General features: G+C 57.5%; 1 protein-coding gene across 4 annotated transcripts in view; it reads left to right on the top strand.

The window, feature by feature from the left end:
- Window positions 1–19,760, top strand: part of FOXP4 (forkhead box P4) — a 56,147-nt gene that overhangs the window by 22,782 nt on the left and 13,605 nt on the right. For all 4 annotated transcript variants that reach the window (XM_066245905.1, XM_066245992.1, XM_066246089.1 and 1 more), the window contains exons 3-6: window positions 10,085–10,180; window positions 17,275–17,397; window positions 17,930–18,016; window positions 19,538–19,685. In XM_066245905.1, coding sequence (XP_066102002.1) covers window positions 10,085–10,180; window positions 17,275–17,397; window positions 17,930–18,016; window positions 19,538–19,685 — 454 coding nt within the window. The remainder of the gene's footprint in view (window positions 1–10,084; window positions 10,181–17,274; window positions 17,398–17,929; window positions 18,017–19,537; window positions 19,686–19,760) is intronic.

Here is a 19,760-nt window from a genome sequence, read left to right on the forward strand (position 1 = left end):
CTGGTGGGAGCTCGCTGGGGCCGACTCCCCAGAGGGAAACTCCAGATCAGTGAAGTCCCCTGCTCTCCAGCAGCTGCAGGGCGATGCTTAGAAAGTGCTCCTGCTGCTCTGCCTGGGAAGAGAGGGCAGGGGAGGGGCCTGGGTTCAGAGAGGACCGGAGAGGAGAGGGCCTTCACCTCCCCCTCCCTGAACCCCTCCTGGGTTCCTCAGCCAAAGCCCACTGTTTGCTGCCTCTGCCTCCCAGGCCGAGGAGCAGAGCAGCCTCCCTTGGAGGGCACTCCAGTCAGAGGGGGGAGAAGACAGGAGAGAGGGCCCAAGGCTGGGAGAGGGGTCCCTAGACCCCCACTTTTTGGGGACCAGAAAGGAGTCACCCCACTCTACCACCAGACTTCTCTTTTGATACAAAATTTTGAGACTTCTGAGTTTTTCTCTGCTCTCTAACCCCCACCTATGCCAGAGTTTTTACCACCGGGAGTTTGGGGACTGGGGAGGGGCGGGAGGAGTGTTTCCTCCTCATCCCAGAACCCCTGCAGTGGGTGAGCTGCTTTCTCTTGGGGACGCACTTGTAGTCTGAGAGGGAATTGCATGTCCCCCACAGCCCCCCCCAAGTCCTGCCCCCTGCAGAGGGGGCAGGTGTGAAGGCAGTGGCTAGGCTGTGGTTGGCCCTGAGCCCAGTCTTCCTGACTTCCTTTTCTTTTTTATAAATATTTTTTGCGACAGAGACAGAGAGTCAGAGAGAGTGACTGATAGGGACAGACAGACAGACAGAATGGGAGAGAGATGAGAAGCATCAATTCTTTGTTGCAGTACCTTAGTTGTTCATTGATTGGTTTTTCATATATGCCTTGACGGGCAGTGGGGAGGTGGCTACAGCAGAGTGAGCAACCCCTTGCTCAAGCCAGCGACCTTGGGCTCAAGCTGGTGACCTCCGGGTCTCGAACCTGGGTCCTCCACCTCCCAGTCCGACGCTCTATCCATTGTGCCACCGCCTGGTCAGGCCCAGACTTCCTTAAGACCTGACTCCCGATAGCTCCGCAGTCAGGATCACCCACCTGGGAAGCGGAGAGCGTGCAGGGAGGCGGCCCAGGAAAGAGCGGGGCTGGCACACGTCCCACCGCCCTCACTGTGCTGACCTCTTCCCAGAGGCCCAGACTCAGTGACTCTGCACACCCTAAACTCACAGGCCCTGCCTCCCAGCACCCCAGCCAGCTTTTCTTGGCCCAGAAGGGCTGCGTGGGCCACCCTGGGTCACTCTGGGTGCTAAGCTCGCAAGGTTTAACAGCATCCACCGGCGGGGGCTGGGGTGCAGGGAAGGGAGAGGAAGAGGAGCCGGCGGAGCCGGGCGCCCTGCTCTTTCCAGTGCTGTTGGGCTCGTCGGTCTATTCACGGTCTCTTCACGTCCAGGCGGACGGAGGCCGGTTCCATGAGCGGACAGGAGGAATTTCCAAGACACCGGGCTGGGAAGGGGCCCTGTGAGCAGGCTGTGCACCAGGGCCCTGCCTCTCTCCCACCCACGTGGGCCTGTCTGTCTCTATGCGTTGCTGGTTTTCATTTTAATGGTTCTAATTTGAGAATGCGCCGATGTCATTTTTATGAGGCTGGTGTAAAAAAAATTTACAGCCTTTTCCAAAAAGCTCCTTTTTTTTTTTTCCAAAGGAAAAAGGTGTAGAATCACTTCGGGGGTTTTATAGTCTCCACTCCCCCACCCTCTGTGTCCCGTTCTTCTGTGTAATTTTGTTTTTATGTCTCTTTGCTGGAGGACAAAGCCTGGCTGGTGGAGAACCTGGATCTCGCTGTGGTCAGTGCCTCACCTGCGTGGTTGGGAGGGACCGCTGACCTCTGGCCTTCCTCCCTGCGCCCCTCCCTTCGACTCTGGTTCCCTCCACTCTGTTCCCAAGGGGAGCTGCGGATCAAGGGGGTGGATAGAGAGATTTTGTTCTTGTTTAATTCACAGCAAGTACTTATCAGGCACCTACTGTTAACTAACTTCGGGTTAGGAAATTATATCATTTCCTTGATTCCTTAAATTCACTTGCTTAAAATCCTCCAGTGATGTTTCCTCAAGTGTAGAATGAAATAAAACACCCATCGTCCCTGTGGGATCTGGCCCCTGCTCACTTCCGGGCCATCGCTCCCCGCCTTTTCCTCCAAGTGCCTCCTCATTCTCACTGTCTCCTCAGAGAGCCTGCCCTGGCCACGCGACCCAAGTAGCCAGCCCGCCTCTGTGTGACACCTGCTGCCATCTCATCTCATCTCACCAGCTTGCTGGCCTCTGTTTTCGTGTCTGCCTCGTCCCGTGAGGATGGGAACCCCATTAAAGCATAGCAGGCTCACAGGGTCTGGGCCGTGCCCTGTGAGGCTTCAGGAATCCTTGCTGAATTACTGACAAGGGAAGGAAGAGAAAGTCCTCCTGTGACACACACACACACACCCCCGGGCAGGGGGGATAGGTGCTGGGCTTCCTGGGTGTGCTCTTTGGGTCAGCACCTCCAAACACCTGCCTCCTGCCCCCTCCCCTAAGTCAAGCCCGCCTCCCGCTGAAATGATCAGGGCAATATGGGTCCCCATTTGGCCAAAGTTAGCTAGCTGCAGACAAAAGTCTGGAGTATGTTTATGTCGGCCGCCCCTCACCACAATCCAGATTACAGCAGCATCTGCCAGGGGCTCCTTCGTCCTGTCCGGCCAGTTTGAAGAGCCCCATGTCAGACCAGGGGACTCGGGCTCCGTTCTGCTGCGGTGTGACTTTGGGCGTGTCACCGCCCCTCTGGATATCTGCATGTCCTCATCTATAAAGTGAATTGGATCAGCGCTTCGTAAACATTTTTGCTTGAGATCCACAGCAAGAAATACATTTTATGGCGCCCTGGCCAGTTAGCTCAGTCGGTTAAGAGCATCGTCTCAAAACAGCAAGGTTGCGGGTTCGATCCCGCAACACGGGAAGTCAGGGCACACACGGGAAGCAGACAGTGAGGGGAACAACAAATGAATGCTTCCCTTCCCTCTCCCCCCTCTCTCTCTGTCTCTCTGAAAACAAAAAGAGAAATGAAGCCCTGGTCGGAGAGCTTGGTTGGTTGGAGTGTCCTCCCAGAGCACAGAGGTGGCTGGTCCGATTCCCCGGTCAGCGTGCACAGGAGCAGCTCAGTGTTCCTGTCTCTCTCTCTCTCTCTCTCTCTCTCTCTCTCTCTCTCCCTGCCCCTGCCTCTCAAAAAAAGGAAACAAGAGAGAAAGAAAGAAAGACATTTTAGGTAGAGCCCCAGCATACACAATTTCATGAAACAATGCTTATGCTTTACCTAGTAACTCTTGACTTTTTAAAAAATACGTGTGTGTGTATGTGTGTGTGTGTGTGTATTTCCTATTTTTTGGACCCACTAAGTTGACATTGTGACCCACCGTTGGGTCATGACCAGCAGTTTGGAAAACACGAGGCTGGGTTCCCTCTGAGGCTTGCAGCTCAGCAGGCCGCGGCCTGTGCGACTCCTCATTCTGGGAGCTCAGCCTTGCAGCCCGTCTCTCTGAGCTCCAGCCACACCCCCACCCTCAGAGTCACTCGCACAGTGAGATGAGGCTGGGACCCCAGCACAGCCTGGCGTCCTCCAGCCCAGTAGACCGCCCTGCACCTGGCTTCCCAGGGAGGGGCCTGCCCACCCCACTGCACTCGCAGAGACAGGGATGAGGGCGTGTTCTCCTGCTGGAGGTGACAGGCCCTCCTGTCTCAAGACTTGTTTTTCTCTTCTCAGCAGTCCTCTGGTGCCCTCATAGCTCTAGCTTCTTCGCCTCCATCCCAGCCGCCCTCCCTGGATGCCATCCGTTATAAGCCATTTGTTCCTAATTGTGGAGATCCTGCTAATGACTTCTGAATGGGCGATAGGGGGAGGAGAGTTCAGCTTCATTAGCGAGACGGAGTTCTTAGGCTTGAGGGGGACTGGGGGTGGATGTAGGCTGGAAGAGGGTTTGGTTAGCAAGTCCTTCTGGGTGGCATAGGACAGATGACCAGGAGCTGCTTGGGAAGGCAAAAGATAAATTAAGTGACAGTAGTTAATGTCCATTCGGGACCTCCTGGGTGCCAGGCAGTGCACTAAGCACCCCTTGTATGTTGTCTCATGCTCTTCACAACAACACTGGGGGCTGAGGACAGGGTTATTCCTGTCTTGCAGAGGGAGACACTGGGGCTCAGAGAGGTCAAGCGACTTACCCAAGGTCACTCAGTATATGGTGGAGACAGGATTTGGATCCAGATCTCTTTGGCCAGGGTTCTTGCACTGAATAGACCCATCCTGCCTCCCTTAGAGGAAAACTGGACCTTACCCCCCGAACCACGTAGCTGGGCATTTGGTTTTCCATCCAAGGGGTGGAGAGAGGAGGAAAATGAGGTTTAAGAAGTCAAATGGCTCCCAGTTTCTGCCCTCTTCCTCTTCCTCTTCCTCCTCCTCCCCAGGTTTTCCGTGAGGACTTCTCCCCAGTGTGGGATTCCCAGTGCCTTTTCCCGCCCAGGACTGAGTTTGATCTGTGGCACCCAGGGAGGGGAAACAGCCCACCTGTCCCCTGGAGATTCCCCTTTTGGTCTTCTCTCCCCATCTCAACCAGTTCACACCCAGACCGCGGAATCACTAGACTGGCTGGGGGAGGGGGCAGGGTCACAGACCTCACCAGACTGTGAATGAGATCACGAGGGCCCCTCTAGAGCGAAGGGGGCTGGGCAGCGAGAGGTGTTTAGACTCTGCTTCCTGGCCCAGGACCTTGGGTTTCAGTTTCCTTGCCTGTACAGTGGAGACAGTGACACCTGCTCTGCCCAGCTCAAGGTTGTCAAGTGTTGACTAAACGTTCATCGAAGTGCTTTGAAAGCTGCCAGGCACTATCCAAATGCTAGCTTCTAAACCCCGTGTCAGCCTGTGCCTGCCTCCCACGTTCCGCCCAGACCAAAGTGATGTTTCACCCGAGTGTCTGCTGTGTGTTGGTGGCTGGGGCTCGCAGACACATTTGACATCTGTGTTTCTAGGAGGCTACAGCTGGGTTGGTATCATCAGAGAAAGTGGGTCTGGATCTTTCTTGGGGGTGGTGAGGGGGGGCTTCATTTCCTTCATACCCGAGGTGGGCAGTCCAGTGACGAACGAGACCCCAGTGCCAGCAGCCCCTGTGGACGCTGCCACCGTGCATCAGGGTGCTGGCTGTGACTCGGGTGGGGCTTTACAGAACCGCAGTCCTCTGTGTTCCCTTGGGTGACCGCCTGGAGGAGGGTGTCCTGGGTCCTGGGTGGAGGTCTGGATGTACAGCGAGGACAGTGGCAGGAGGGACGAGTGGAGCAGCTGTACAGTGTCCTGAGCCGTCAGTGACACGCCCAGGCCATGCAGGGAGGGCAGCTGGACCCCAGCCCAGGGTCTGTCCATCAGCCCACCCCAGGTACCTGCAGCATGATTTTTAGGTGGTACCCCGTTCACCTGAAATGATACAAAATGACCTTGTGAAGTTCACCAGCTCCAAGCCTGGTATGAGTGCGTAATGGAAAGAATGAATGAATGAGTGAAGTGTCTGGAGGTCAGGGGCCTGAGGGCCCATCAGCCTTCCCTGTGGCTGCCCCCCCCCCCCGCCTGGCACAACTCAACTTTCTGCCCCTGGGAATGGTCAGGTTCCCCCGACTTGCTGAGTCTGTGGTGTGTTGGTCACTGCTTGGAACATCCCTCAGGACCTCAGTTAGTGCTGCCACCTCCTCTGAAGGCCTCCCCAGATGTCCCCAGACAGAGGCGGCCCTCCTCCGGGCCCTGGTACTTCAGTCTCTGATAGGCAGCTGTCACCATAGCACCCAAGCTGTGAGCCCGGGCTGGGGCCACGTGCTGTTCCTCTGTCTTCAGAGTCTAGCATGGTCCCTGGCTCACAGCAGGCTCTCAGTGGGCGGGGAGGGAGAGTGAATGGGGCAGAGTGGGAAGTCAGCGGAGGGGACAGCCTTGGCCAGGCTTACATCTTACCTGGCTCTGATCGGCTCTAAAGGGGAGGTCCAGGAGGAGGAAAGGTCCAAAGTGGGGGTGGGGGGGTTCCGGGCCGGAGAGTGAAGGGCCTGTCACAGGGACGTCTCACAGGAATAAGATTGCAAACCCATGTCATTTTTTCCTGTAAATCTTGTAATTTCATGTTCCAGGGGACCACAAAGTAAGAGAGTCGGCAGGGAGTAAATCCAGCTCCCTGGACGCTCCACCCAGCCTCCCCGGGAAGCCTCCCTGCTGCCCACCTCTCCCATGGCCGCTCCACCTTCCTCCACCGAGTCAGTGGGGAGTAAATCCAGCTCCTCAGATGCTCCGCCCAGCCTCCCCGGGAAGCCTCCCTGCTGCCCACCTCTCTCATGGCCGCTCCACCTTCCTCCACCGAGTCAGTGGGGAGTAAATCCAGCTCCTCAGACGTTCCGCCCAGCCTCCCCGGGAAGCCTCCCTGCTGCCCACCTCTCCCATGACCGCTCCACCTTCCTCCACCTTGGGAGGACAAGAGGCGTTTGTCCAACCCATGTTATTAGACCAGGAGGGGTTCCTAGAAGCAAGGCAGGCATAGGCATGGGGACTCCTTCCTGAGGATCCCCTGGCCACCTCCCTCTCTGCCCCCCCCCACGCACACCCCCTTTCCAGCCTCTCAGAGCCTTTTGATTCAGGAAAGTCAGACTTATACTTTCTGAATTGAATCTTTTTTTTCCCTCGTACCAGCTTTATTTATTTATTTATTTATTTTTGTATTTTTCCAAAGTGAGAAGCGGGGGTGGGGGGCGGCTTCCACATGCGCCCGACCGGGATCCACCCAGCATGCCCACCAGGGCGTGATGCTTGGTCCCTCTGGAGTGTTGCTCTGCTGTGGCTGAAGCCATTCTAGCTCCTGAGGCAGAGGCCATGGAGCCATCCTCAGTGCCTGGGCCAACTTTGCTCCACTGGAGCCTTGGCTGCAGGAGGGGAAGAGACAGAGAAAGGAGAGGGGGAGGGGTGGAGAAGCAGATGGGCACTTCTCCTGTGTGCCCTGGCCAGGAATCGAACCCGGGACTTCCACAGGCTGGGCCGACGCTCTACCTCTGAGCCAACCAGCTAAGGCCCACTGAATTGAATCTTGACAAGAAGAAACCCCAGACCACTCAATAATCCTGGTGTGAAGTTCAGGGGCAGAGGCGGGGTGGGGGAGGCTTTGGCTGGGTGGCGGGCTGCTGAGAGGCATGCCTGTCTGAACTCCAGGTTTGCTGGGAGACACGTTCCCATAGATACACCAGTGGGTGTTTAGATACCCTCCTGAGGTAACCTGGATTTCAGCCTCGGGGGAGGCTCAGCGGCTCTGCAGAGGGGGGAAGGTGTAGATATGCTCGGTATACAGGACGCGCTCGAAGGGTTCGCCAAGGGGCCAGTGCGTGCGAGTGCGTCCGTACCCACCTCACAGGGTCTTGTCTGATGGTGCTTATGGTGTGGGGTAGGAGAGTAGACATCCATGTGAGGACGGACAGGTGTGTGGGTGGACAGAGGTGAGTGAGCCACAGGTGGGCACGAACAGGTGCGCCGGGCACGAGGCTGCAGTGGGTGAGGCTGAAGGAGGTGAGGGGGGGGAATGATGAGAGATTCGTGAGAAGGGAAGGGACAGACACTTCACGAAGGCTGCCAAAGTGAAGGCGTTGGTCCTTTGAATTCCCCTAGTACCTCCGAGTGCCCCAGTTTTGCAGGTGAGGAGGCTGAATCAGAAATAGAACAGCTTGTCCAAGGTCACACCACTGGTAATCACCCTGGGATTCAAACCCAGGTCTGCCTGATGTCGGGCCCCGAGTCAAAGGCCTAGACTGACAGCTCCGGCTCCCAAGGAGGTCTCTGAGGAGCCGGAAGGCAGACAGGTTTTGTGCTTCTGGAACATGGGTTCGGGACAGGCCCCCACATCCCTTGCTCCGAGCCTCCCACTGACCCAGTGGTGGGGAGTGCAGGGTCAGGCTGACTGTGTGAGGACTCCCCAGGTCTCCCTGGCCCCTCACTCCCCTATCCAACTTCTCAGCACCCATCTGCCCACACCCCAGGCCCACCTGTCCAAACTGCGCCTCCTGTAAATGCCACACACTTCCCACTCCTGTGACTCTGCTGGCTCAGAGTCCACACCAAGCCAGTATGGCCTCTAAGAACAGACCGCCACAGTCAGTATAACGCACTGATTCTTCACAAGCCCCCCTTTCAGGTCTGGATTGAATTCCCTCAGTGCCACCCTAGACCCAGAAAGGCACCCTGAGCCTCCACCCTCATCCCTCAGCTGCGTGCTCTGATTCCAAGTGAGTGCTTCTTCCTTAGCCCCTAGACCAGGAGTCCCCAAACTTTTTACACAGGGGGCCAGTTCACTGTCCCTCAGACCGTTGGAGGGCCGGACTATAAAAAAAAACTATGAACAAATCCCCATGCACACTGCACATATCTGATTTTAAAGTAAAAAACCAAAACGGGAACGAATACAATATTTAAAATAACAAGTAAATTTAAATCAACAAACTGACCAGTATTTCAATGAGAACTATGCTCCTCTCACTGACCACCAATGAAAGAGGTGCCCCTTCCGGAAGTGCTGCGAGGGCCGGATAAATGGCCTCAGGGGGCCACATGTGGCCCGCAGGCCGTAGTTTGGGGACCCCTGCCCTAGACTCACCACATAGTAAGGCAGTTGGCCTTGGAGCCAGGCGTCCTGGGCCCAAATCCTGTCTCTGACACCTCCTAGCTGTGTGGTCTTGGGCAAGTTACTTCACCTTCTGGGGACTACGTCCTCATTTGCAAAATAGGGCTGGTGATCCCTACCTCACAGCCTTGCAGGAGGGAATTAAATGAGATTTTGCCTGGGAAGGTGAGCAGTGTTTGCTTCCCCAAAATATGCCAACTTTGGGATGTTCTTTTTTTCTTTTTTGCATTTTCCCGAAGGTAGAAGTAAGGAGGCCGACAGACAGATTCCCACATGTGCCCAATGGGGATCCACCCCGCATGCCCACCAGGGGGCGATGCTCTGCCCATGTTGGGGCGTAGCTCTGCCGAAACCAGAACCATTCTAGCGCCTGAGGCAGAGGCCATGGAACCATCCTTAGTGCCGGGGCCAACTTTGCTCCAGTGGAGCCTTGGCTGTGAGAGGGGAAGAGAGAGACAGAGAGGAAGGAGAGGGGGAGGGGTGGAGAAGCAGATGGGCGCTTCTCCTGTGTGCCTTGACTGGGAATCGAACCCAGGACTTCCACAGGCCGAGCCGACGCTCTACTGCTGAGCCAACTGGCCAGGGCCAGGATGTTCATTATTTTAGGCTGGTTAATTTTAAGAACTAGCAGACGTGGGAGAATCTCTGAAAACCAAGTGGAAGGTACCCTGTGCAAAAGGCATTTGCACCGGTGAGGGAGCTTGCTGCCTGTAAGGTGTTTCCTGCATTGTGCTGCGCCTGCCATCACTGTCCACAGAGGAGCCATGGCTTCAGTCTGCACAGCCACCTTCCCCTGCTCGCTGTGCTCTTTCTGGGACCTCCCATAACTGACTCTCCACCCCTTACATTATCTTCTGTCTCTAGCTGAAAGAGGTATTAAGGTGGTGGGAGCTACTCTGTTCCTAGGTCTCTCCCATGTGTACTGGAAGTAAACGTGCTATTAAACTGGAAGCTTCTTCTGCTCATCGGCCTTGTGTTGATTTGATTATTTATTAGTCCAGCCAGAAGAACTTGAAGGGAAGAGAATAATTTTACTTCCCAGACACCTATGAAGTGTCTGACACATAGTAGATGCTCAACAAATAGTACCTATGATTAGGACTGGGAGTCGTCCCCCCCACCCCGCCCCTTGTTCGACCATGGACCCTCCCATTGGCTGCCGGGGGGGGGGGGGGCTCCAGGGCAACAAACCCCACCAGGTCCCAGAGTGAGTCCCTACAGGTTCTGATCTGTCAGTGACTCCTATATACTTACCCCCAAGTCCAAGGGGCCGCTGTGCGCCTCTCTCACCCCGAGAGCCTCCCCATCCCCTGACCTCCTCCCTGTGACTGCCCCACACTCCCAGGGAATCCTGGGACTGCACCCCTGCACGGACTTGCAGCCCACAGGCGCCGGGGCAGGCCCACTGACTCGCCCTGTCTTGCAGGCTCTCCAGGTAGCCCGGCAGTTCCTGCTCCAGCAGGCCTCAGGCCTGAGCTCCCCGGGGAACAATGACAGCAAGCAGTCAGCCTCCGCGGTGCAGGTGAGGAGGAGGGCATCCCTCTGGGTTGGGCTGGCCAGGCTGGGCTGCGGCCAGGTCGGAGGGTGGGCTTGGCAAAGCCAGCGAGAGAAAGAGCCAGTTGGAGAACCGCACTGGCCGGTCCCCAGTGCCAGCCGGTGGGCAGCTGTCCAGAGGGAAATGCTGGGACAGGGTGAAGAAACTTCCACTTTCTCATCTCCACCTGATCCCCCGGGCCTTTCCTCTGCTGGGCCTTTGTGAGTCAGCCGCGCTCCTAGGATCTGTCCTGTCCGTCTCTGTCTCTCCCTGCAGGCTGCCTCTTCCTTGGCCCCAGGGTTAGTTACTTCTCAGGTTTCTGTTTCTCCGTCCTGTCCCGGTGTGGCCGTGCGGCCTGGGCCTGTCTGTCCCTCTCTGCTCCCTTCCCAGGCTCTGGCAGTGGCGGAGGTCACATGTCTCCCCCCTTATCTCACACCCACCAATTCTCTCCGTCTCCCCGTGCTTCCTGTCTCTTAATGTCTCTCTGTCTCTTTTGTTTTCCTTTGCACAATCTGCCCTTTTTTCCCCCTCTCCCTTCCCCCAGCCTGCGGCCCATCTGGCTGGCTGGGGGAGGGGAGTCTGTGGGGGTGTGTGTGGGGGGAAGCCAGGCCTTCTGTTTACCTTTTGTGTCACAAAGAACTTGGGAGAATCGCCCATCTGAGTCCTGGTGGGTCACAACTCAGGCAGCCCAGTCTCCGCCCCCTCAGCCCAGCAGCCAAGCTTCCTCAGTTCTCCCCTCTCCCCCGCCACACACCCCTCCCCACAGTGGCGAGGGGGGGGCCTTGGAATTGGGGAGAGGATTAAGCGGGGCTTTGAAAGGAAGTTTATCTAAGGGAGGAAGGCTGAACACGATCTTGAGCACAGAGCTCTGGAGTCTGGGGGGCGGGGTGCTGAGGGAGGGAAGGAGGGAAGTGAGAAGGGGGGCAGGCCGGGGTGGGATGCGGGGCACCCTAAGAAGGATCGAGGACTGCGTTTTATATAAAACAAGCTTCTGTTCAGAAAGTGCTTTGATGAAGTTCAAGGTGCCGGATGGACGAAGGCAGGGGCAGCATTAACTGGAGCCCTGTTTTAAAGTCTTAAACCGAATGGGACAGCCCCGAAGGGGGAGGGGTTGGGCAAAGAGGGGTCCTGGCCTGGGTGGGGGAGGGGAGGAGACAATCGGGAAAGCCAACCCGGGGAAGAAGAGGAAGTTCTCAAGTCCCAGTGGTGTCAGGACCAGGTCTTTGAGTTAGGGGACTCCCTCGCCCACACATACTCCCCGGGTGGGAAGTGAGCTTCAGGCCACTGTCCTTAAACCTCCCCACCCTGGGCCCAGCTCAGTACCCCCTTCTGAGGACAGGGGGAGAGGTAGGCTGGGAAACAGGAACATTCCCCCCGACCCAGGAGGGACCGGCTGGCCCAAGGCGAGAAAGAAGGGGCTTGAAGGGAGCTAGAGGGACTGAGGTCAGGCCCAGGGAGGGCTGGGCGGCTGGCTGTGAGGGGTAAGAGGTCTGAAATAATGAAATAGGAAGGGGAGCTACGGAGTTTTCCTTGGGAGACGCCCTCCCCCCTCCCCGCCCCAGTCCTAAAACAAGAGAGGTCCTTGGATTGGCCTAGAATGAGAGGCAGAGAGGTTTTGGTCAAAGGGACAGAAAAAAAAATAATTCTTCTTTCTTCTTGTCACCTCACTCCCAACGATGGATTGATGAGCTCACTCAGCAAGGATTCATGACTTCCTGAGCTAACAACATGTTTACAGAGCACAGTTACAGACTGCTTCCTGGGGGCAAACACTGGGCACTTTCCAGGTGTCGTGCCTTTATCCTCACAATGCTCCGAGGTGGATGCTGTTTCTCTCTCACATTACAGATGAGCAGACTGAGGCCCAGCGAGGTTAAGGAGCTTGTCCAGAGTCACACTGCTAATAAGGGGCGGAGCTGGGATTTGAACCCAAACAACTAGCTCCAGAACAATGCCCATGCTGTGACCCTGCCCTGTGGTTAGTACAGCAGTAAACACTAACAGCCCGCGGACTTTTGTCCTTTCCGGATGGTTCCCTGGGCCCAGGGCGATGGCACTTTTCAGGGCCATGTCTGAACTTCCCCAGGGGTCTGGAGCCCTGTTTATTTATTGATCCTTCCCCTCCTCCAGCCCCGATTCCTTTCCTGTCTTCTGTGTTCACAGTCTCTAAGGAGGTGGGGTCTCTGCTCCCAAGGCAGGGCCCAGGCCCTAGAGATTACTTTTCAGTGAGCTCAGGGCTGGTGGGGGAACAGGGGAGAGCCAATCGAAACATACATTTTGTTGACTCGAGACTTGAGTGAAACGGGTGATGAAGGGAGGTCACGGGCAGCTCCTCCCTTGTGGCCCCCACGGGACACTGTCCTGCTCCCCAACTCAAGGAAGGGGCTTCCTGCCCACACTTGCCTCCCCATGTTCACCACCCTCTCCTAGAGCCAGCTTCAGAAGAGTTTCTAAAACTATGGTAGGTCTCCAGCTCCAGCCGAGATTGCCCAGGCTGTGCCCAGGCCTGGCTGCCAGGCAGGGAGAGGTCCGCTCAGAAGACGAGGCAGAAGAGTTTCTAAAACTAGGGTAGGTGTCCAGCTCCAGGCTAGAGATTGCCCAGGCGGTGCCCAGGCCTGGCTGCCAGGCAGGGAGAGGTCCGCTCAGAAGACGAGGCAGGCAGCCGGGAGCACAGGAGACGGGTGCCGAGGCCAGGCCCTGAGCCCTGCCCACCTCGGTCTCATCGTCTCAGTGTCCCTGACGTGTACCCTCGTGGCATTTCTAGAAGTTCTCCTTAGTGTCCCACCACGATCTTTTTTGCAGATTCAGCTTAGAAGAGTCTGAGGACCCCCTTCGGGTCGCACACAAGGGGAGGTAACCTAAAACAAGCTCTGGCCCAGTCTCCCAAATCCCCCGGGGACCCGGGCCCTGAATGGCAGCGGTTGTTTGGGGCCTGGGTTGGTACCCTGGTGCAACCATCCCGACCCTCAGCCCCCCAGATAAGCTTCCTCTGTGTCAAGACCGTCCCTCTTCCTCCCGGCCATGCCGTCCAGCCCAGCACACTGCAGTCAGGGTGGGGGGAGGGCCCCGGGCCTGAGCAGGGCCCTGGAGGAGGGGCTGGAGGCGGCTGCCAGCATTTAGCCCAGAGCTCCCACTGCCAGGGCTTCAGGGAGCATGTAGCTGCCCTGGCCACTCTCCAGACGGTGACTCACAGGCTCTGCTGAGCTGACGAGTCCCGGTGCCCATCCTGACACATCCTGGCTTGGTGAGGAGTCCGTGGGGACACCAGGGGAGCTCTGTCTCCGTGCTCAGAGCCCCAGGGGGCGGGAGGGGAGCTGGCTGTGTCAGCCAGCTCAGGAGACCTGTATGCGGCAACCACCTTGTTGAACTTTCTTGACCTTCCTGGGCCACCTTACAGACAAGTCCACAGAAGGTAATCCATCCACATCTATCTTGCAGCTGCCTGCCGGGCCAGCAGCTCCACCACGTGGCAGGAATGGTGGGGGCTGGGAGGCCTTCCAAGGTCACCTCTTCCACCCCCCCTGCCTCCATGTAGGAAAGCCCCAAGGAAGGAAGTGCCACATCCTTTCACACATGCCACTCCAAGTGACTCACTCCTGGTGCCTGGAAAGACCTGGGTGGCCGGTCTCGGTCTCCTCGCCGTGAGCCCGGTCCAGCTCTGGCACGGCTCCGGCCGCCGTCGGAATGGGAGGCCCCTTGCTTTTGTTCTAAGTGACCCTTGTCACCTAGTGACCTCCGGGGCCCCTTGAGTACTGAAGGTGCCCTAGTGGAGAAGACTGGAAAAGAGGGGGAAAGGGAAATTCAGAATGTTTTTTAAAAGTAGTTTGTGTTTACAATGGCATAGAATTTAGTGACGTACAGATCGCTTTCACGCACCCCTCCTTCCTTTGTCCCTTTGAGGCAGGGCACGTTGTTGAACATCTCCAGGCCTCAGTTTTATCATCTGTAAAATGGTAACGATGATGCTACCCTCCTCTCAAGGTTGCTGTGCGGATTCAGGGAGCTCATACTCATTAAAGGCTCAGCCAAGGGCCTGGCACGTAATCACAGTCAACCGCAGCCTCTTGTGTTGTCCCATGAGGCGGGGCAGGCAGGTGTTTCAAATCCCAGTTAGAGAACAGAGAAAGTGAAGCTTGGTGATTTCAAAGAATAGTCAACGTCAAAGACAAAACCTAGGTCACGTGACTCAGAAATCTAGGGCTCTGAGCTCAACACCACCATGCTGGGTGCCCCCACGGGAGGAGAAAAGAAAGGACAGGTAAGCAGCCCAGCTGCCTTGGGGGTTGCACTGCGGTTGGTTCTGCAAGTGGGGTGGGCCTAGGCCACTGCCTGTCCCCTGTGCTAGGCCCCTCCGAGAGTGAGGACCAGAACACCCCTGCAGCCTGGCTTTCCAGAGTCCCCTCTGACACAGTGTAAACAGGCGTCCCCAAACTACGGCCCGCGGGCCGCATGTGGCCCCCTGAGGCCATTTATCCGGCCCCCCGCCGCACTCCCAGAAGGGGCACCTCTTTCATTGGTGGTCAGTGAGAGGAGCACTGTATGTGGCGGCCCTCCAACGGTCTGAGGGACAGTGAACTGGTCCCCTGTGTAAAAAGTTTGGGGACCTCTGGTAAAGAGGGAGGTTGGCCTCTGGAGTCTCCAGCCCCATCCACCCTTCAGCTCCTGGGACGGTTCAGCTTCCACGCGCTCTCCACAATGCTTATCAAGACCTGCTCCAGCGTGGGGTAGGCAGGTGGGCTGTGGGAACGCCAGGAGCCATGGAGTATGCAGGCGTGGGCTTGAACAGATCCCAAGCCTGCTACTGAGGACTCCGTGGTAGAGGCCCCTTGGGGCCCCTTCCCACAGGATGTCCATGGCTAAGAGCCAGGCAGTGCCCCTCCTGGGATGTGGGCAGAGATGGTGGGGGAACGGGGGAAAGTCCAGGGATGGTCTCAGCCACCAGTTATGGGACAAGAAGAGCTGGGGACAGTGGGACTTCCCACACCTCCCTGGCTGCCCCACTGCTTGGGGATTCCCTGACTGATGGCCTGAGGCTGAGTGCTGCCCCGGCCAAGGGGCCCAACCCCTCCTCCCCTGCCCTGCCCTGCCCGTGGGACTGAAGGGAGGTGACAGGGGCCCTGAGTCACCTGGGGTCCTAAGCTGTCACATGTTACCAAGACAAGTCCTGGCAGGATACTCCTCCCTGATTGGGCCACCCTGTGCCCCTCCCTCCCCACCACAAGGCTGGCAGGGGCCTTCATCTGCTGGGGGAGGTGTTTCAGCTCAGGAGAACAGCACTCAGTGAGTACCTGCCGTGCACTGGGCACAGCCTGGGCATGAGACAGAGGTGAGAGAGGCTCGTGCGCTTTCAGAGTGGCAAGGGTGGCAGGGAGCCCCTTCAGGAAAACTGGCCTGCTGAAAGGCCATTAGGACAATGTGGCAACTTGGGCCTCCCTGGCTGTGACCCCACAAGCCTGGAGGTTTCAGGGGAGGCAGGGCTGGGAAAAGAAAGATGTGACTGCTTTCCCTGCACCCTTGAGCCTGTAGCCGGATTCTCTGAGCATCCTCTAGAGCAGTGGTCCCCAGCCCCTGGGCCACGGACCGGTACTGGTCCACAGAGAAATAATAAATAACTTACATTATTTCCATTTTATTTATATTTAAGTCTGAACGATGTTTTATTTTTAAAAAATGACCAGATTCCCAGTCCTGGCCGGTTGGCTCAGTGGTAGAGCGTCGGCCTGGCGTGCAGAAGTCCCCGGTTCGATTCCTGGCCAGGGCACACAGGAGAAGCACCCATCTGCTTCTCCACCCCTCCCCCTCTCCTTCCTCTCTGTCTCTCTCTTCCCCTCCCGCAGCGAGGCTCCATTGGAGCAAAGATGGCCCGGGCGCTGGGGATGGCTCCTTGGCCTCTGTCCTAGGCGCTGGAGTGGCTCTGGTCTCAAAAAGAGCGACGCCCTGGAGGGGCAGAGCATCGCCCCCTGGTGGGCAGAGTGTCGCCCCCTGGTGGGCTTGCCAGGTGGATCCCAGTCGGGCGCATGCGGGAGTCTGTCTGTCTCTCCCTGTTTCCAGCTTCAGAAAAATACAAAAACAAAACAAACAAAAAAAACCAACCAGATTCCCTCTGTTACATCCATCTAGGACTCACTCTTGACGCTTGTCTCGGTCACGTGATACATTTTTCCGTCCCACCCTAAAGGCCGGTCCGTGAAAATATTTTCTGACATTAAACCAGTCCGTGGCCCAAAAAAGGTTGGGGACCACTGTTCTAGAGCCTAACAGGGCGGGGGACAGAAAGCTGCTCTGCTTTGAGCATCCTGCATGTCCCAGCTGGAAGGAGTCATCTGTTATAATCCAGTCCCTGTTTGACGTTTGAGGAAACTGACACCCAGAGAGGGCAAGTGACTTGCTGGGGGTCACACAGCAGGTTCAGTGCAGAGCTGGGAGTAGAAGTCTGCTTCCTAACTTCCTGCTTGGGTTCTTTCCACCCGGCCAGAGAAATAACTACACCCCCACACACAAATACACCAAGAACGGCACCCTCAGCATTCCCTGGGCCTCTCTGCCCTCTGGACAGGTGTGCTGGCGTATGTGACCTGTCTGTGAGCAGAGCCAAAGTCCAGGGCTCCTGCTGTGGGGGCCACCTTTTGAATCCTCCCCGTGGCTATAGGCTGCCCTCCCTTCGGGGCCCAGCTCACAGTGTCCCAGCACTGATGCTGTTTTCATTCCACAAACAAGCAAACAGGGTGTGCCCTGACTGGATAGTTCAGTTGGTTAGAGCGTCGTCCTGACACACAAAGGTTGTGGGTTCGATTCCCCGTCAAGGCACATACAGGAACAGATCGATGTTTTTCCCTCTGTCTCCCTCCCTTCCTCTCTCCAAAATCAACAAATAATTTTTTTTAAAAAACATTTTTAATGGAAACAGGGAGCAAGTCACTTGTCCAAAGACACCCAGTGAGGAGTTGGCAGAGCTATAACTTCAACCCAAGCAGATTCACTCTGGAGCCTCCGCTGTAGTGTAGGTGGGGCCGTAGGCACATGCCACCCCCCACCCCGGGGTGGGGTTGAGGTGAGCAGGCTAACAGGGCCGGATCCCGCAGGTGCCCGTGTCGGTGGCCATGATGTCCCCGCAGATGCTGACCCCTCAGCAGATGCAGCAGATCCTGTCACCCCCACAGCTGCAGGCCTTGCTGCAGCAGCAACAAGCACTCATGCTCCAGCAGGTGAGTCTGCCCCAGGGCAGCTGAGAGGTGTGTGTGGGGGGGAGGGCCTTAGCCTGTTTATTACCAACATCACTGAGTGGCAGAAACCAGAGAGACTGCCCAGGCCGGACTGATCTGCATTCCTCCAGGGCAGTGGGGGGAGGTCAGAGGTCAGGCCTCTCCCGCAGCAGAGCCACCCCTCCAACCCCCCCACCTCCGCACTTCCTCCCTGGTGCTGGCCCCAGCTCTGTCTCCACAACCCCATGGAAGGGCAAAGTATTGGAACATCCTGGTTCCTAGCACCTTGACCTATTTAGGAGGCCCACCAAGAGGCAGGGGGCGCTGGGTGGTGTGGGATGAAGCTCCGCTCTCCCTTTTCTGCTCAGGGAAGCTCTCACAGAGCAGAAATCTCCCTGCCAGGACATATGTCCCGCTCCAGTCAGGCTCCCCACTCCTGCCTCCAGGAGCCAGGTCGCCACAGGGCTGGGGGGCTCTGGGGGCCTCAGTCTGCTGCCCGTAGTAACCCTCTCCCACCCGGCCTCCCGCCGCCCAGCTGCAGGAGTATTACAAGAAGCAGCAAGAACAGCTCCACTTGCAGCTCCTCACCCAACAGCAGGCTGGGAAGCAGCAACCCAAAGAGGTAAGGGGTCCAGGAAGGGCCTTGGCCATCACCGCAGCCGCAGCCCACTCCTGGCCACCGCTGGGAGTCCCACAGGTCCGAGAGGATGCCTGATAGGCACAGTGGGGAACGTCGGGAAGAGCCCGGAGGACGGGGCTCACACGTCTCCACTCCCCTCATCCCCACTCCGTGCCCTCCTTGCCTTGTGTTGCTGAGCCTAGGAGAGCAGGGAGACAGAGCCCTGTGTTGTCTCCGCACACGTGTGTAGACACGTGTATATGAGTGTCACGTGGTCCACAATCATAACCAGCTACCTCACTGTTGTGTTGTGCCCTCTTCCTGCCCACTTGTTTCTTAGTGACCCAACAGCTCAGTCTTCCACTCTGGTCCTTAGAATCTATTAGTTGCTCAGCAAACTACTTGTGCCTGCCCAACTCTTATCCCTTCTTACAATATCTGGCCCCGCCCAGCCTACACCCCCTACCCCATCGGGGCCACGGTGCCCCCTGAGCTTCCATACCAGGCCCTATTGCCCTGACCCCTTGTCCCAGACATCTGCCTCCCTCCTGCTGGCCAAATCACAACCAAGTTCTCAGTTGCCTCTTCCGGGAAGGCTGCCCTGCTGACACCCAGTCATTCCCCTGTGCTTCAGCCTCCTCCTCAAGGGTCTGGTAATCCCGGCATTCTCTGCATTATCTCCAGGCTGGGTTTATTGACTAGCCAGCCCCCACCCCCAGGGCGGGCTGGCGGGCTGGCAGGCGGGTGGGCGCGCAGGCAGGCAGAGACGTCCCTGCCTCCCAAGCATCCAAGCATCCATGACAGGCTCGGAAGACTTTGCTGACAGCCTGACTTGTCACTGCCTGTGAAGAACTGAATCTTGGGGGGGGGGGGGTTGCGGCAGATTTGGAAAGAGAGCACTTGTGGGTGAGACCTAGAACGAGTGTGAAAGTGCCCCCCAGCAGTAGGGATATGACTATTCCCTGAGCCGGGTCCTAATGACCAGCTGATGTTGATCTTCTCAAGTCCCATCAGGCTCTGTGGTTCTCTGTATCTAAAAAGCAAGAGAGGAGCTGGAGGGGAGAAGCCCCCCCCTCAGAGCAGAAGGGGGGCACCCCGGGCATGTGGGAAGGGTGCCTGCCAGGCAGGAGTGGCCCCCGGAGTCTGACAGGCTCATCGATCATTGTGATGAGAGCACCCCCCCCCCCACCAGGCGTGCACAGCTGCGGTGCGGGAGCCAGAGCAGGCGCTAAGCACCAGAAGGAGGGAGGCGGGAGCGAGGAGGCATCGTGCTGCGCGACTGGGTCTGGCTGTGTGTTTGCGCGCGTGCGTGTGTGCGTGCGTGCATGCGTGTGTTTACTGCGAGGAGGCATGCAGCCCTATGGAAGCTGGGCCGGGAGCAGAGAAGCTGCGGCCTCGGACACTGCACCCGCAGGGCCGGGGGCCGAGCGGCCCTGGGAGGGGGTAGGCGCAGGGTGGGTGCCAGATAGTGCACCTGAGGCTGATGGCGCCCCTCTCTGCCCTCCCCCTCGCGCCCCCCACCAGGCACTGGGGAACAAGCAGCTGGCCTTCCAGCAGCAGCTCCTGCAAATGCAACAGCTGCAGCAGCAGCATCTGCTCAACCTTCAGAGACAGGGACTGGTCAGCCTGCAGCCCAGCCAGGCTTCGGGGCCTCTCCAGACCCTCCCACAAGGTGAGTAGCTCACCCCTCCCCTACCCGCCCCCCCCACTGTACCCGGGAGCGGGCATCCCCTGCTCCTAGGGGTGA

Source organism: Saccopteryx bilineata, chromosome 1, assembly GCF_036850765.1.
Source record: "Saccopteryx bilineata isolate mSacBil1 chromosome 1, mSacBil1_pri_phased_curated, whole genome shotgun sequence".
Taxonomy (NCBI): Eukaryota; Metazoa; Chordata; class Mammalia; order Chiroptera; family Emballonuridae; genus Saccopteryx; species Saccopteryx bilineata.